The sequence below is a fragment of the Kryptolebias marmoratus genome, linkage group LG10 (assembly GCF_001649575.2).
Source record: "Kryptolebias marmoratus isolate JLee-2015 linkage group LG10, ASM164957v2, whole genome shotgun sequence".
Classification (NCBI taxonomy): Eukaryota; Metazoa; Chordata; class Actinopteri; order Cyprinodontiformes; family Rivulidae; genus Kryptolebias; species Kryptolebias marmoratus.
Genome location: NC_051439.1, coordinates 10,910,264 through 10,929,104, shown reverse-complemented (window position 1 = coordinate 10,929,104; position 18,841 = coordinate 10,910,264). Strand labels below are relative to the sequence as shown.

Below are 18,841 nucleotides of genomic sequence, written 5' to 3'. Positions count from 1 at the left end.
CTCAGAAAAAGAAAGAAAAAAAAAAATAAATCAAACAAACATTCAAACCAAGTCCATGTTGAACACAACACAATGACATTTGGTTTTTGATTGAGCATCTTCAGGACTCCTTACACATTTTTATTAGTTTTTTTGTTTGTTTGTTTCCGTTTCAACAATGCCAAGAGAAGCTATAAATTACAAACTGCACACTGAGACTGGCCTCAGCAAGAGAAGAAAGAACGAAAGAAAAAAAAAAACACTTGGCATATGTACATAAATATACACTTTCTTCTCAACTGCGACCAGAATGCACCGGTTTCAATCATCGTGATCACAGAGTGAAATAAAAACACGAATCTCTGCTGCTTCTTCTTTAATCACCCTCCGCAGCTCGGCCAATAGAAAGTCCGCTCTGACAGCACGGTTCTTTTCTAAGAACTGTTTATCTTTCTCAGAAAATAAGACGAGTATTACTTGTAGAGAGAGAGAGAGAAAAAGAAAAAAAGGCTATTTGTTTTCTCCATTCTGCTGTGTCATTCTGCCTCGTTTTAAAATGTACAGCATGTTTCCGCCTTTTAATATGCTTTTATATCCAAAAGGCCTAGGAGGTTCGCGCATGCAAAAAGAAAGTGTTGGACTCACTGCAGTATGCTGGTGAAAAGGCTAACCAGGTGTTTCAACCTCAGAGTAAAAAAAAAAAGAAATAAAACAGAAATAATGTGCATCCTGCTTTGTCTCAGACAGACTTTTTTTTAAAAAAGTAAAAGAAACAAAGAAAACACTGACAGTAAATAAACATAAATAAGGTTTAACGTCATCTCTGATGCCCAAGAGCATCAAGCATTTAAATATTTAGTTAAATAAGTAGGTGAAGATTTCTAAAATGAAAATTATTAATATTAAATAAGAAGACACCACATTTTTGGGGGAGGGAATATGATTTGTTTCGTGATGATAACATGAGGCGAGTGAATACTTTGGTTAGTATTTCAGTTACTATCTCACGAGGCAAACCTAAATTTCCTCTTTTCTCGCTGCAAAGCTTTCAGGCAAGCTGCAGCGTCCGAAAGCATATTTTACCGCTCATCTATGTACGGCGAGACGCAGCACAATAATCTGGGGCGCAGCGGGGTGACAATCGAGAGCCCCGCCGGCTCCTCGCGGACGTCGGGAGGTTCTCAGTGCAAAACAAGCAGGCTCACAGGGAGCGTGACTCAGAAAGTTTGATCGAAGAGGATGATTCGTACAAAAAGGACGTGAAATACAACGAACGAGGAATCAGAAAATGACATCATCAAAAACAAAACAAAAAAAAACAAAAAACAAAGAGGGATGAATTGTCTCCAGTCCATCAAATCTCGACAAAAGCGACAAATTCCCATCTGTCAGTCTTACAAAAAACCCTGTTCGGCTTTTATTCCCAATAAGGACGTCACTTTAAACTCTGCGTGGGAATATATGCACTTACGTCAACACCAAATCCCAGTCATCACAAACAAATAAAAAAACAACAACAAACAACAACAAAATAAAAACCACCTCCGCTGCTCATCTCCTCAAGTAACTAGGCATGCAAAAAGTGTTGGGGTATCAAATTCATATAGTAAGAACACACATCTAGTAGGTCGGCAAAAAAAAAAAAAAAGAAACCAAACAAACAAAAGAACAAAACACTTCTCAGGTTATAAAAAGAAGAAGCGAAAAAAAAAAAGAACACAACCACCGCAACTTTGTTAGTCACATATGGCGCTTCGTGCTGCGTGTGACGTTAAATAGGTGCGTTTTTTTTTCCCTTCGTTTAACATGTTAGTATTTCTGCTTGTGTGTTTTTTTTCTTTTTTGTTTTTATGTATATGCATGTGTGTGTGTAATACAGTATATACATGCAGAAAAGCGTGAGAACATCACACGATCTGGATGCGAGCTGAAGCAGCAAACCTGCAGATATAAAAATGAACAAAAAGAATACATATATATATTTATATTTATATATATAGTAGCGAAAACACAATTTTTTTTGTAAAAAAAAAAAAAAGAAAAAAGTCCATATATATTGAGGTGTTGCATGTTTTCAGCTGGAGATTATTGTACAGATGGGAAAGCTAACAAGCTAACGGACAAGCGAGCGTGTGTCAGCAATGAGAGCTGATGTGTGTGATATGTGTCAGGTGTGCCTGTGTTGGGACAGGTATTTCACCCCTCTTGCTGGAAACCAGAAGTAGGGGGGGTGGGGAGGATTTGTGGGTCGGAGGCTAGCGAGCCCGCCGCTCCCCACGCTGTCCGCAGAATGTGATGAGTTGTGTGTGTGTGGTTCTCATCCATTCCCTTTCAAGCCACCTCATTCCATCGCCGCGCTCCCCACAAACACCGTCTTCGAGCAATGTTTGTTTGTTTTTGCTTGGAGTTGAACTGAAATGAGGCGCATCGACACTCTCTGTGAGTGCAGAGACGAGAGAGAGAGGGCAGGTGTGTCGCAGGTTTAAAGGGCGGTCGGAGGAGGCCGCACCGGTTCTAGGCTGGGCGAGACGGTCCCCCTTTAGTTGAAGACCTTGGGGGGGCCGTCGGGACGTCTGGTCTGGACGATCTGCTGCTTTGGCCGCACCGCCTCATCCTCCTCCGTCTCGCTCTCGCACACGTGGACGACCACGCTGGGGGTGGACTCTGTCCCTGCGTGGAGCTCGTACTTTTCACCTGGAGACGGAGAACAGGAGTTACTACAAAAGAATCATACCACAAAAAGTAATAAACAAACAAAAAAAAGTTGTGTTTGGTTGATTATTTCTTTGTTGTAGCAGTGCTTCTTGGTATTAAATCTTATACTGTTGGAAGGCCTGTTTATTTCCCTTTAAATTGTGCCACAGTTGTTAGGGAAATGCATGTGTGGGTTGAGTATGTGGATTGCTCACTAAAAAAAAAACTTGTCAAATCTTCTCTGCCAAGGTTCCCTTGTTCTGAGCTTCCTGTACACCAGGTGATGACAATCAGGTGCCAGACTGTCATCACTTGAGAGCAACCAGTGGCAATCTCAGATCTCCACAGTCTGGGACCAAACGCTACCTTCCAAGAAGACAACGCTCACCCACACAGAGCGGGGTTTATCAGAGACTATCTCCAGGATTTGGAAGTGGAGAGGATGGAAAGACCTGCCTGCGGTCCTGACTTCAATCCCATTCAGCACCTGCTGGATCAGCTCGGACGTGACCAACACAACCACATTGGTTGACTTACAACAAATGCTGGTTAAAAAATGGGATGCTGTCCCACAGCGCTGCACGCAGGAGGAGGAGGTGCCAGGCTGTTGTAGCTGTGTGTGGTTCTTCCACATGCTACTGAAGCTCATGTTTGTTAAATTAATAAAATGTTAAATTGCCAATATGTTTTGTTTTTATCAGACTTCAATCATCCAATCCAATAAACAACATTGAACAAGAGTCAGGAGCAGAATAAGCTGTGTGGCATTCATGGGCGCAACCCACAAACTCAACTCTGCTGTTTAACCCATAAATGCATCCAATGGCATAAGATTTACTGCCAAGAAGCATTGTCACGAAAAGAAATGTGCTAAGTTTATATGTGACATGAAGTACTGACAGTCCAAATAATTGTTTGTTCGAGCCCAGGTAAACACTCAGAACACCAGTTCAAGAGAAAACAAAGCGGCTCTTCCAGAAATAGCCCTGCCATTTGTCTAAACTCAGTCAACTCAGATCGAAAACATACACTTTGCTAGATTGTATCTCAGTTGTCATGGAGATGGGATCAGACAGCTGGCAGACTGGAGGAAATTGGTCTGTTAGCTGTGCACCGTGGTGCCAAACACAGAGATGGCCGGTGAATGGAGTCCTGCTGTTACCGCAGGGACTTGACAGGGGGAGTCAGCGCGCTGTGCTGCGGCCCGAGCCTAATCTGATTTCAGGCGGCAGGACGAGAGGCGAGGAAACAAAGCCGTTCGTTTCCTGATGCCTCCGTGTTTCCATGGCGACAGCAGAAAAGTGGTCCTCCGAGCTGGACCCCGCGTGTTTGTGAGAATGTGGAAAGTGCCATCGTGTTTGGGCTGACAATAAAAGCGGCATTTAACTGGGCGCCGACTTTTCCACTTCATCAGCGTGACTCCGCCCTCATACAGGAGCACGGAAACATACAACAAACATGATAAGTGCTTTCTTAAAGGTCGCCGCAAAGTTAAAGCTTGTAAACGAGACAGGAGCTGGCTGTTTACCAGCAAGGCAAATCCAGACCCATTCTGACTTACTGATGTAAGTTCAAGCTACACTTACTTAGAAAATGCTTTATTATCACTTGTGCAACCTCATACAGCTAATAAATAGGTATGTGTAAGAATTGCTGAAAGAATGTTGGCCATATCCACATAAATGCCTTATTTTTAAATTTTGGATAAAACTAGATACCAGTATGGATGTCATCTTTATTCTGCCAGGTTCTTCGCCTGAAAGCACAGCTGTTTCTGAAAGAGTTTGTCAGCAAAAAAGCTAAAAAAAATGGTTAAAAAAGATGAAAAAATGGGGTGTAAATATGGATACATGGTCTGCAGTGGATAAATAATGGCAAAATGGGTTTAAAGAATAAAGCTTGTTGACTAATATTAACCAAAAAAATACATAAAAAAATCAAGCAAAATAGGCCTAATGCTTTGCATCCTAATAAAAGCCCTGAATAAAAACATTCATGATTCAAAAATGTTCACCCCATTCACTTTGTCCTGATTGCTTCAGACACACACCCTGTCCTCACTACCACTTGAAAGTGCAGGAAATTGTTCCCTGTTTGTATTTGGTTTGCCACTAAAAAGATGAACGATCGTCACCACGTCACTTTTCCTCCCTGTGCTTGTCATCATTCGCCACTGAAGGTGAAGTGGCGATGATGTATTTGCCCTTGTCTGCGTCTGCCTGCTCATTTGTCTGTGGCGTTAGCAAAATGTTTCATGAAACCTGTAGACGGATTTGAATGAAATTCTCAGAACGTGATCATTGGATGTACATCTATAACTGATTAACTTTTGGAGTCAACCCGATTCAAGATGGCCGCCACAGCCAACTGACCTTAGGAAACACAAAAATGACTATAACGTGATTGATTTTACAAATATTAAGCTAAAATTTGATGTGACAGTAGTTGATAATCATTCCTAACACATATTCCTACCACCACACATTGGGTAATATTATCACCTAAAACTTTGATATTACAGGTAAGTGTCAACCCTGTCTGTCTGTTAGCAAAATATCTCATTAAGTAAAAGATGGATTTTAATAAAAATCTCACAAAGTAAATACTGGAAGTACATCTACAACTGATTACTATTTGGAGTCAACAAAAATAAAGCTGGTCAATACAGCTAATCAACATTAACGAACACAAATATGGCTACAACTCAGTCAGTTTTACAGATATTGAGCCAAAATTCGGCGCTGTAGTAGCTGGACGTTTTCCTCAACACATGCTCTGAGTGCTAACCCATCTCGCGAGAACTCACAATATTGCATGACTTCCCATCATCAAGGTTTGACAAAAAAAGCTCTAGCTCCATCCCTTCTCAGCATCAGATAATCTTAGTTTAAATGTCTGGCGTTAAAAGTGGCGGAGCAACATGCTAGGCCTTTCGGTTTTTTTTTTATTCGTTTCCACAACGAACACATTTGTTAAGGTGTCGTACTGACCCGGTCCTAGCTTGGCTACAGCACACAGCAGGTCGTAGTTGATGACAGGTGTGGCGTCTTCGCTCTGGCTCCAGCCCACAGGTGGCGAGGCAGGTGGTGAGATCAGAAACTGTTTGACGGGCTGCGGAGGCGCCAGGTACGACTTGTCGATGTCCTCATCGCCGTTCTGGATCTATCGGCGAGAAACACGACAACTGGTTAGTGTTCTGGCTCTCTACAGCGAAAACTGTCAAATCCTTCTGGGAAAACACTGCGATTTCTCACAAGCACCGAACATATTCATCAGGAACGTCAACAGCTTTGAACACTAATAACTGCATCTTCATGTCAAAGCTCGGTAACAGTGGGACAACCATCAAAGCTGCTGTTCTTTTTGAGCCAATCATGCTACCGGCAAGAAAAGTCTTGAGTCCTCAAGTGTTTAATTGCAGGCTCGTTCTCTTAAAGGGATTTTTTAGCTTTTTGATAGCTTCCAATTGCCGTTATTACAATACCTACATGTGGCCTTTGTCAGAGCTCTAAAATCCTTAATCCTCTTACGTCAAACTACAAGAAGGTGCTGCAGGGGTCACAATTGTGGATGCATTTGAGAGAAAGAGAAAAAAAAAAGGGCCCATGAGTTTGACTCAACTTGCATATTATTTCTCAAGAAGCAGAATTTAATCTAAATGGACAAGAAATACTTCTATTTAATCTGTGGACTAAAAAAAACAACAACAAAAAAACAAAACGGTGCCTGGAGTTTTGGCTCTTTTTTTATCGTTTTCCTTCCGACACTCACTTGGGCGAAGTAGAGCTTTAGCTTCTTGCCGTTGAACTTGGACTCGTGCAGCTCCATGCGGGCTCGGGCAGCCGCCTCCGGGGTGCTGAAGTTGATCCGGACTCTCCTGAAGCTCTTGAACATCTGGAAGGTCACCTGCTCGTCGTAGATCCTGAACAAGGCTTCAAACCTCTCCTGCAGGAGAACGAAACGTGGAGAGAACACAAGTTTCAGGACTAGTTTGAGACACATCTGAGATTGATCCTAAATGTGTCCTAAAATGGCCTTTGGTGCTGTTTGTCTCACAGCCCCTTAGTTTGGACATTTTTTAGAAATGTCTTCCTTTTTTTTTTTTTTTTTTTTTGCCTAAGGCGTCATTTCTTTTTATTTTTTGCTTAAAGTCAGTCTTCTCCTTGGTTACTAAATTGGCCACCTCAGCTGTGAACTCAATCATGCAGCTCAGCAGGAAGAAAACCACCAGGAGAGCAGATTTCTAAGTAATCAGTAGTGCTATTCTTTGTTTCCGTCGACCATCTCCCTGCAGCTTCGCGAGAAAAAAAAGAAAGAAAAAAAAAGCCTCGCTCGGAGAATCAAGGAGGACGACGGGCTGAACGTGGCACTCCGAAATGAGGAAACAGAACGAGTCTTTGCCTTGATGTCACCCTTGTGCTTCGTGACCTGATGTCAATGTCAACCGGTCCCCACCGCTCTCACATCAGCCCCTCAATCTGTTACAGCAATGCAACTTTTATCTCTTTTCCGTCACTGGCAGCGGGGGGGGGGGTTCAGAAAGTAAAGCACTCCCACAACATCCCGACCAGCTGAGACAGCATCTCTCACCAGGATGGAAAGAGTCCCTGTTACCTGAAGGAGAACAGGCAGCTTATCAAGATCTGCCTCTGTGCGTTAGTGACAGCGCACTGACAGGAGGTGGCAGGAATCAGTTAACGCGTCACACTGAGATGAGGGCTGGCTTCGGCCCCTGAGCTCTGTGAGTTTTTAGTTAATCTTAAAGCCAAAAAAAAAGGCTTACAATTCCTTGAAATAATGCACATCACCAGAGTTTTAACCTAAAATCATCTTGCGCTGAGAAGGGAGGGAGTTATAGCCATTTTGGTCAAACCTTGCAAATGACTTCATGCACGACCTCACGTGATATTGTGTGATCTTGAGAGACATGAGAGTGCTCAGAGATTGTGTTGCGGATAAATCTCAGCAACTACCACGCCAAATTTTAGCTCGATATCTGTAAAATTAACCGAGTTATTGCCATTTATGTGTTGGCTAAGGTTAATTAGCTGTGGCGACCATCTTGAAATCGGCTGACTCCTAATGGTAATGAGTTTTAGATGTACAACAAATGATTACTTCCTGAGAGTTTCACTAAAATCTGTCCAGTGGTTCATCAGATATTTTGCTAACAGACAGACAGGGTTGACACTAAGAGTTAATGCCAAAGTTTTAAGCAATATAATTGCACAATGTTTGGTGCTCAAAGTATGTGTTGGAGACTAAGCTCAGCCACTACCTCACTAAACTTTAGCTTAATATATAGAAGATTTAGTGAGTTATAGCCATTTTTGTGTTTCCTGAAGTCACCTGGCTGTGGCGGCCATCTTGGCTTTTGGTGACTCCAAAAGATAATCAATTGTAGAGATCCATCCAATGATTACTTTGTAAGAGTTTAATAAAAATCTGTCAAGTGGTTCATGAAATATTCTGCTAACAGACACACACACTTGACTAATAGTTAATGGCAAAGTAAAACAAACAGTATTGTTCAATCAGTTAGCACTCAGAGTATGTGACAGGGATGACTCTCAGCCACTACCACACTACATTTTAGCCTAAAATTTGTAAAATTGCCCGAGTTGTAGTTGTTCTTGTGTTTGCTAAGGTTGCTTTAAGCTGTGGCGGCCATCTTGAATGGACAATGAGATATTTTGCTAACACTACTGACATGGTCGGGTTTAATTTAGCCTCTCCTTGTTTATTTGGTCAAAAATACATCAAAAACAGTGGAATATGTCCATAAAAATGTTTTTAACTTGATACTCTTACTGACTCGAGACGGAAGGTAAATGTTCGGATTAAGAAGCTGAGAGTAAATCTGTATTTTACCCTTTTTATTGCTTGAACATTCAACTAAATCTGTAAATTGGTGAAGCCGAGAAGCACTTGTTCCTAATCGTGACGCTGTTCTAAAACACCAGCTTCCTCTCTGTATCGATAACTCATCGTCTGACGCAGGCCGAGCGGTAAATGATTCAGCACACGGCCGAGTCTTGTTTACTCTGCCTGAACAATTAGGATCTTAAAAATAACCACATTAGCAGAGCACTTCTTAGTAAGTCCTTTTTCTTCCCGCCTGCTCTTTGTTTTCCCGCTCCCCCCCCCCGCTGGAAGTGCAGCCCGGTCGCCGCTGGCCGAGCTCCGGAGTCCGCTTCCCGCCATGTTTTTCGGGGCACGTTTTCGAGCTTGCCATACAAGGTGAGGAGTGAGGAAAAAAGGAGGACAAGTCGGACAAACGGGGAAAAAAAAACAAAACAAAACAAAAAAAACCCGACTCCTTTTTCTGCTTTATGAGGAGAGATGCTGAGTAGCAATAAAACCAAAGAATCTGAAAACTCTGGAGGAGGGGGGGGGTGCTTGTGACCTACGGTGACGGCAACATTATGCTGATTTATTTACAGGTTTTTTTGCCCTAACTTTAAAGAATAAGGTTGGGAGGAATAGGGTATTGGGTATAATAATAATAATAATAATATTGGTGCTAACAAGGTAAGAATAGTAGCCGAGAGAAGTTTAACCAGCTAAAATACTTCAGATCTCCACGGCAACAGACTGACGTTCAAGTGAAGGATAAAATTAGAGGCTGAGCTGAGTTTTTTGAGTGATCATGACATCACCGGTGATCACTGATTAGTTGCTTAGTGCTTTTTTGAGCTGAAGAGAGTAATTTAAGGTCGGCTAATTATATTTTGGGGGAGATATAATGAAGCCACACACCCTGACGAGCAACACTTTGCGTTTTAGTTGAGAACGTCGCTCGTTAACGAAGGTAATCTCGTGATGTCACCGGTTCTGCAACACCCGTGTCAATCAGAGCGGGCGCCATGACAACCGAAACGGCTGCCGGCTGCCTCGCTCAGAACCAAATCCAGATGTTAGTTAATCTTTTTATCTCGTGTTTGCCGTCTTTCTTTCTTTTCAAGGCGCACCATAAGAGGGAGCTTAAAACATTAAAAGCTCCACGATGCTGGGAGGAAAGCGTCGCAACAGGGCTGCAGGTCATATTCTGCTAAGATAAATCTATTTCTCAGCGGCGTTCGGGGAACTTTTACGCGAACGGTCGTCAAGGAGTTCGGACAAAAGTTCTCTGAAAAGGTTCCGGTGTAATTCTGGCTTTGGAACGCCGAGGCCTTGTGTCGTGATTAGCGTGAAAATGACAACACGCCACTTGTTTGGCCTACCCACAAAGCCCACTTAAGCCCTTATTCAAACTGTGAATTTTCCATGAGCCTTCGCCAGCTACTATGACTCACATGTCAGACACCATGACTAAAACTGATAAGGTTTGCAGCCACACACACACACACACACACACACATGCTGTGGCTACTTCCTCAAGCCTAAATTGAGGCTCTGGCATGAGCGGATACGCGGGGAAGCTCTCGGCTCACGTTCCATAAACGCACGTTTGTTTTTGACCCCGTGCATGGAAGACGGTGATGGCAACAAGTGAGCCCGCTGCTCACTAATTTATGTGCTCTTCGTGAGCGAACATCCTGAGGGTTAGGGAGGAGGAAGGTAAATGGGGAGGAACAGGAGAGGGGTGTTGGGTTACGGATGGTTGAAAACATAACCCGTGCAGGTGAGTTTGTATAACAAGATAACCTGACAGGAACCGCAAGGGCAGCAGGTGGTAAAGCAGAGGCGAGCGGCATCGTCTTGACTGAGTTATAGCCATTGCTGTGGCGGCCATTTTGACTTGGGTCTACTCCTTAAGTAAATCAGTTGCAGTTGCACGTCCTGTGATTATTCTCTGAGAGTTTCATTAAAATCCAGCTGGTGGCTCATGAGATATTTTGCTAACAGACAAGACAAACGAACACATGCACACACCTATACAGACGCAGTTAAACGGCGGGTGACATCTAGTCCATAAACAGCTCCTAAAGAAGATATCACCTATAATAAATTAAAGGTACTTAACCACTGTATAAAACAACAACTTCATGAATATTAAACATCTCATGAGTTTAATTGTTTGTTTGTTTGTTTTACATAATAGTCTGTGGCGCTGACAGGTTTTGCTTGTGTAACAAGAGAAATCCGACGTGTCTGAGGTGGCGGAAGGAGGTGTGGAGTAACAGCTCTCAAGTAGCCCGGCAGCTCGGCTTAATTAAACCCCGAACGCTGACCACGTGTTTCCTCTGTGTCCCCTTTTACGTAACACCCAGCATGCACCTCTGCACACCCCCCGCTTCAGAACAGACTGAGGCAAGGCGCGAGGTGCGGCCCGCTCCCGAAGTGGGTCACGCGCGGGCATCCAGGTGGGCACCGCCGGGCTATGAGAAGCAGAAGCTGTGAACTGCTTTTTTAAAAGACAAAGAAATGGGGAGCGTTTGAGTCTCTGCGTGTTCAGCTTCTACAGATATTACAGATTTCGTCGCCACACACGCACACGAAAAAAAAAAAGTCAACGAAGGAGCATTACGCACACCTGCTGGTGATGGTGGAAGGGGCCTTTCGTCAGCAGACTGCCTGCCTGCCTCTCAGGTGATGAGACAGTCGTGTTCCTGAGGGTTAGAGCTGTCAGCGCAGCAGCAAACACACACACACACTCATCTGAACAAACGCACTCGGCGAGGTTTATCGAGTGATGTTCGGCTGAACTCGTGAGGTGTGTTCAGGGGAAAGATGTCCTCTGAGCGGGTGACGCGAAAAACTCCTACAAGTTGACGACTCGCTTCGTCGCAGTTTTCAGCTCCTCGTGCAGGCTAAAGCTGACATATTCAGCTTTTTTTGCTGTTAAAAATGTGAAACAGAGCTACATGAGTCATCTCAAGATCAAGGACGCAAAAAAGAAAAAAAAATGCAATGACAAAAAGCATCTTTTTATTGCCTGCTGCATGTATGTTTTTCTGCCTATTCATTTGTCCGTCTGTTAGCAAAATATCTCATGAACCACCAGAGGGACCTAAATGAAACTCTCAGAAAGTACTCACTGGATGTACAACTATAACTCATTAACTTTTGAAATAGACTCAATTCAAGATGGCTGCCGCAGCTAAGCAATTATAGCATACACAAAAATGTCTATAACTCAGTCAGTTATGCAGAGATTGAGCTAAATTTTGGTGTGGTGGCAGCTTAGAGTCATTCACAACACATACTTTAAGCGCTAATATTATATAGTGAGATATTTGTTTAAAACTTGGCCATTAACTACTGGATTCAACTCTGTCTGTCTGTTAGCAAAATATCTCATGAACCCCTGGATGGATTTTATTGAAACTTTCAGAAAGTAATCATTGGATTTACATCTACGATTGATTATAATTTAGAGTCAACCAAATCCAACATGGCTGCCACAGCCAACTGACCTTGGAGAAAACAGAAATGGACACAGCTATGTCACTTTAACAGATACTGAGCTAAACCTTTGTATGGTAGTAGCTGGGAATCATCCACAACATATAATCAGAGCTCAAACCAGTTGGACAACACCTTGCAGTATTGCTTGAAATCGCACATGACTTACTTCATACATTCATTTATTCATGCGGATCGGTCATGTCCTGTAATATTTTGCACCATCTGATGTTGTGGATCATCATGAAGCGATTAACGGAGCCTAAATGAGATGTGAAAAAGGTTTGTTCTCTCTGCGTCACGTGGCTTTAGCGCCGTCTAATCCAAACTCTCGTGCCCGAACGAGATTTGGGTGAAAACGGACAAACTGGGTCACGGCGCCTGAGAGCGGAAACAATGTCGAACTTAAAAATAAATCATGCTGGAATCTTCAATTGCCGTTCTCTCCCCTGCAGGGTCAAACTGTAACTAACCTGACGGCTGCACCCAGGAGCTGAAACAGGGAAGTTTCATACTTGCGTGCACATTCTTTCCAGCGGGCTATTTTTAACCCCGTCACATATAGACATTTCCCCGTGACGGGTCCAGAAACCTTCCAATGTAGTCAAGTTGGAGCGCACATGTAAGTAGCACGAGATACCCGTTTGATGCTGAATCGCGGCGAAAATTTTCCAGACATTTCCACAACAATTACCCAAAACATGAGGGCGTTTCCGTCACGTTTCCAGTGTTTCTGCTCAGGTCTACAGAACAGGATCTCATCATCTTGTGCTGATGATCTATTTCCTTTAAAATAATAAGACGCCTTCAAAAACAGTAAAAGAGAACTCCAACTCGAGCGTTAAATTAGCCAGAATCAGGGTTTCAGAAAGTCTTGGACGTCTTTTTGACTTGCAGCACTTTCTAGTGAATCTTTCTCTTATTTCCCAAAAGCTGCATTTTTTACTTTCCAATGAGGGCTGTAAAAGAATTGAACATAAAGCTCCAGTAAGTTGCTGCAAAGTAGCAAGATTTATTTATCTCATGACTGTTACATATGCTAACTAGTGCTCCTTGGAGGAAAACATATCACCTGGTGATGTGCATGACCTGTTAGTCCTCAGAGGACGTGATGGCGACGCCTCAGCCGTGGGGATCCAAACCAAAACCTGCGACGCCGTTAAAGCCCATTGCTGTTTACACTGACTTCACTGTAGAGCCGTTAATTACCGCTCAAGCCTTTCGAGTGGCGCGAGAGTATTTACAGTGGAATCAGTGTCTGGTGGGAAGGAGCTGAACTGACAGGAGCCGACGCTCTGGCGCTACATCTACCACTCCCCGGAGGCCCCGGAGTCCACGATAGGGAGCTTGAAATCAGTTTATGGCACTTAGGGACGCATTAATCCTCTTACCATCAATTTGGTCATTAGGGTTTTTATTGAGGCTGGAGCTTTTTCTCTTCTGCAGAGCACAGAAGGGCACAAACACTCGACACGCAAGCATATCTACTCCGACCTACAGAGGCAGCCTTAATCCGAAGACTTACACTGTGTTACATAAGGTGGCTGAAACATGCTGCACCTACAGTTTTTAGACTGATCAGCTCGGTTTCTTCGCTCATGACCACTGGGATTCTGCCGAATGACGCACTTTTACCCACAATATCTGCTGTTTTGGGTGGCGGCACCTCTGTAGATCAACGCGACAGAAACAAATACGGAGAAAAGGGCAGCTCATCTTGCCTTGTTGTGTGGGAGTGTTACCATCACAACCATGTGAAGGATTTAATTCCGCCGTCAAACTGTTTTCTACACTTCCAAAACTGCGACCAATACGCTAATGCAGATTACCGTGCCAATATGGTGGGCACGGTAATCCTAGCAAGCCGAATCAAAGACAACCAGGCTTTTATTGATTTGGTTGTTTGTTTGTTTCACTTTAAAGTTTTCTTGTTTCAGAACTGAAAGTTGCAGGGCTTCACGCGGAAAGGTTGACTGATTTCTTTGCTAAACTCTGTTTGTCTGGAAACTTATGATTATCGACACAAGGTTCACAGGGAAAGCTGACTCATACATTACTTCTGTCAAATATTTCTTAAGAGAATAAAAAATAATTAAACACATATTACAGCAATGCATAATACAGCTCAAAACTGACCCGGTATGTACCCCACAGGCACCTGATAAGTACCCTGTAGATACCAGGTACCAGTCAGTACCTTGTATGTACCTACCTGATACCTACGTATCCAGGTAGGTACCAGGTTGATACTCAGTAATTACAAGATATGAGTCTGGATAGTACCAGGTATGTACCTGATACATACCCAACTGGTATCAGTTACATACGCTATATACATACCCAGTAAATAAGAAGTGCATGCCCAGAAAGTACCTGATACGTACTTAATACGTATACCAGGTATGTACCTTGTAAGTACCTGGTAGGTAAGGTACAATATAACAGTACAAGGTACATATACAGTACACAGGTTGTGCTATATATTGCTACCTTTTCTAAAAATATCAACATTACATGAAACACGTATTTTATATAATTTGCTTTCAGCTGGCAGTCTATGATCTGTACACACAACAGTCTAGTATTACTGCTGGTCTGTTTTCAGCTAATTCTGTTGGGCCTGAAATCCAAAAGGAAAATCTGACGAGTAAATTGTTGTTCTTCAGTAGCATCAATAACAAACTCCAGGCAGTGTTTGATGGCATTTCCTGATCATTGTTTCTGACCAGCAAAACGCGGCCCTCTCCCTTCCACCCGCAGGCCCGTTTCTATAGCCTCTAATCGCGTCACTTCATTGTCTTCATCAGACTGCAACCAGACCCGGCACCCAGGAGACGAGCCTTTGTTCTACGTCACCATAACGGGACGAAGATCCAACCTTCATCTGACACACGAGCTCGGGCACTTCTCTTGGGTTTCAGGTCAATATGAGCCCCGCATCACCACCTGCCCGGCGGACAGACTGAGAGGGGGCGAGCACACCTGAGCCTGGACGCTCAGGCCCAGGATCGCTCAGCCCTGCCAAGATCCAGATCCGGTTTCCCATCAGCACAGAACTTGATACTTTTACTGTCTACATACACTCTGTCTGCGCTGCCCAACTGCCTTTTGCAAATATCAAAAAAAAAAAACAACTGTTCGGACTGCATCAGACTTGCAGGAACAATGCTGCACAGTCAAGAGAGAAAAGAAAAACCATTGTTAACAGGCTGGTTTTGTTGTTAAAATTTCATGTTTTATTCTTTTTAAGCTATTTCTGAAACTGTATTTTCACTTTAACCATATTCAGACCTTTTGTTTTGGCTCAAAGTAACCTTCATAAAACTTAGGGAGTGACAGCAAATTACATAAACAGACGGAAAGTGTGAAAACCATCAACAACAACAACAAAACCCATCTGTTTTGCTGACCAACAAATGGAAGCTCAGTCAGAGGAAACATATCTCTTGTTTTCTGTCAACGTGCATCGCTTGTGTGCCAGAAAAGCCTGAGAAGAGTCATGTGTGACAAGTCACAAATAAACAGAGTCAGGGGGGCGGGCGGGAGGACAAACGGAAAGTGACCCAGGCGGATGGAAATTTCTCCAGAGTCCTCGGCAAAGTCTGTGTGTGTGTGTGTGTGTTTGCTGACAGAGACGTTCCTTGGTCTGTGAGTTCGCTGACTCACTGTTGTGGTTGATGTGTGTAACTGCGGAGCGTGTGACTGTGTCAGTGTTACTACAGTCCTGTGTTTATGGGAAGCAGAAGCTAAAAATGGCTGGATTTTGTTGTTGTTGTTTTGCAGTGCAGCTTCTGCAGGTTTATTATGGCAGGTGATTATTAGGTCTAAATCATGCCTTCCAAAAAAAACCATGCAGATATCTAACTAGCTGGTCAGATTAGTGAATGAAATTTCATGACAGAGTTTTAAAATAAAATCATCTTATGCTGAGAAATTATGGAGGTGTAGCCATTTTGGTTAAACCTTGAAACTAACGTTGTGCACATGCTCATGCAATATTGCGAAAATGTTGTGCTCAAAGTATGTGTTGTGAATGACTCATCTACAAACACGCCAAATTTTAGCTCAATATCGAAAAAACTGACAGAATTACAGTCATTTTTGTGTTTTCTAAAAACAGTTGGCTGTGGCGGCCATCATGAATTGGGTTGTCTCCAAAAGTTAATCAGTTGTTGAGGTAGATCCAGTGGTTACTGCCTGAAAGTTTCATTAAAATCTGCCAAGTGCTTTTTGAGATATTTTGCTAACAGATAAATAGGGTTGATTCCAGCAGTTATTGCTAAAAGCTTTAAGCAAAGATTTTGTGCAATGAGTAGCACATGAAATGTGTTGCGAATAAATCTCAGCTACTATGCTGTCAAATTTTAGGACAGTATCTGTAAAACTGATTTGATTGCAGCCATTTTTGTGTCTTTTAAGATCAGCTGGCTGTGGCAACAGTCTTGAGCGGGTGAACTTTAAAAGATAATCAGTCGTAGAGGTATATCTAGTGATTGTTTACTGAAAGTTTCATTAAAATCCATCCAGTGATTTATGAGACATTTTGCTAACAGACAGACAGTGTTCACTGCAAATAGCTAATGGGAAAGTTTTACCCAAAGATCTTTCACAATCCATTAACACCCAGAGTATTTGTTGGGGTTCAGTCTCAGCTACTATCACATCAAATTTAAGCTTAATATCTATAAAAAATGACTGGTTTATAGGCATTTTTGAGTTCTTTAAGGGTAGTTGGCTAAGGCAGACACCTTGAATACAGTTGACTCCAAAAGTTAATCATTTGTAGATGTACATCCCATAATTACTTCATGCAAGTTTCATTAAAATCCGCCTGGTGGTTCATGAGATATTTTGCTAACAGACAAGCACACATGGCAAAAACTTGAATAAACCTGAAGTGTAAATGTCAGCGTCGACTCGAGCGTGCGAGGTAACTGTAACGTCTTGCATCATCGTGGATCCCCCGCCTGCCAACTTGCAGTGACCTTCAGCACGCGTCCTCTGCTGTCATGTGCGCACGCCAGCGGACTTCCCACGTAATGGTGGTGCCGTGACCACCGTGCAGACATCAACCCACAGCTCCGGCCTCACAACCCTCGCCACAACCCCCTGGCCTGTTCGAGGAACAAGAGTTCGCCACACCAGCCTGTCCTGTCCACGGCCTAACCATCCAACCAGCAGCGTCAAAAACAACCTCTGCTGCGCCGCTGCCTCGAATTTTAAACCGACCATTTGTTTATTTTCTTCGTGTTTCCCGCTTAATCTTTCCTCGAAACGTTTATAAATAGCAATCCCTGTATTGGTTCACCAAAACAGGGCCGATTATTGCTTCTAATCTTCAGATTTAGCTGTAATAAAGAAGACCAGGGCCCTCAGACGGACTCCGATTTCACTGAATGATGATAAAAAAAATGAAAAAACAAAAGCAAGCTGACAGGTTAGGTGAGCTCAATCAGATGCTGTCATCCCCGTCACTTGTCCTGCTTTAATCTGTCCCCCCCTGCCGCCACCGCCGCCCCACCTCCGAGGTCTCCATTGCCAACTGTGTGCCAGAAACCAGGATTAGTGGTGTTCTTTGCACCATTCGAAAGTCATCCCCTCCGTCTGCTCTTTTATTTGAGCACAGATTCACTTTAAAGAGGTGGACTGATGGGCGCCGTTTGACAGGAAGTAATAAAGATAATAGGTTCTAATTTGACTTTTAAAAGGTAGTCATTGCAATGTCACTAAGGCTAATGTGTCCTTAAATTAAAAATTTGTAAGCAAAACTTGTGACCGGCTGCCATGTGCGTTTGTTTACCTACAGAAAGAGCCGAAGAGACTGAAAACAGGTCAACAACGGTGACGTCTAATGGAAGAGCCGTTTGGGATGGAGAAATCTGACACATTGGTATGTATTCACACTCAGATTTGTTGAGTAAAGTATGCAGAGAAAAGTCCTTTGTTTACATTGAGTGCGTACCCGCATTTCAGACATGCATATCAACATATCTGGAAAACTACAAGAGTAAATTCTTTCAAACGGCTCCATTTTATATAGTTCAGGACAACCTTTTTTCTATGTTTGATTTCGTAGTTTGCAGTGAGCACCTTTAAACTTTTGAGGCTAATAACCCAGAAAACAGGGTGTCAGACTTTTTCACCTTGGCCGTTCTGCAGTGGGTTAGAAGCTGTAATGAGAGTTGGGAGCAGCAGCTGCCTGGCTCACTCTTTGTGTGTGTGTGTGTGTGTGTGTGTGGAGGAGGGGAGAGGTTACGCACAGCCGAGGCTGAGTCAGTGGTCAGTGGTCAGCTCGCATTGTTCCTGCGCTCATATGTGCGGGGATCTTTTCAGTCGCGTTGAATAACAAGCTCGTGCAGGTCATGCCATTCCGAACACAAGAGGCAATTGTGTGAAATTAGTGAGGTGGGTGTGTGTGTGTGGGGGGGGGGGGGGCGCTTTTAACCTCTGGGACTGAGTTCGACCACCGCCACGCCAGGAGCACGGCAGCAGTTAATGGTGAGACACGCAGGTAAAGTCATATATTCTATGATCGTGTGCAGCCTTTTACCGGGCTTGCTGCACAAACCAAAGGTGGGGGTCCCGATGGGAGACACATTTAAATGCCTCCCTGCTTCATGACTGACAAGACGACATCTCGGGTGTCAGATTTCAAATAAAAGCGTTGAACAAATCAATATTGTACTCACGCAGGGGGGGTATTTGGGGTCAGTCAGCACCAAGCTTAAAGCCATTTAAATGGACTCCGTGCATTAGATTTCTCTAAAGTTCTATTAGATTGCCAGTAACCTGGTGCACCTGCATTGCTGATATGGTGTGA

At 43.3% G+C, this 18,841-nt stretch overlaps 1 protein-coding gene across 3 annotated transcripts in view; it reads right to left on the bottom strand.

Moving 5' to 3' along the window:
• Positions 1-1,763: 1,763 nt before the first annotated feature.
• Positions 1,764-18,841, bottom strand: part of rcan3 (regulator of calcineurin 3) — a 33,198-nt gene continuing 16,120 nt past the window's right edge. For 2 of the 3 annotated variants that reach the window (XM_017417417.3, XM_017417425.3), the window contains 3 exons: positions 6,445-6,618; positions 5,664-5,835; positions 1,764-2,673 (listed from right to left, as the gene is read on the bottom strand). In XM_017417417.3, the coding sequence (XP_017272906.1) occupies positions 2,519-2,673; positions 5,664-5,835; positions 6,445-6,618 (501 nt within the window). In that variant the 3' untranslated portion in view covers positions 1,764-2,518. Of the gene's footprint in view, positions 2,674-5,663; positions 5,836-6,444; positions 6,619-12,536; positions 12,763-18,841 lie in introns of those variants that run through there. The other variant, XM_037977801.1, reaches the window with a different exon arrangement.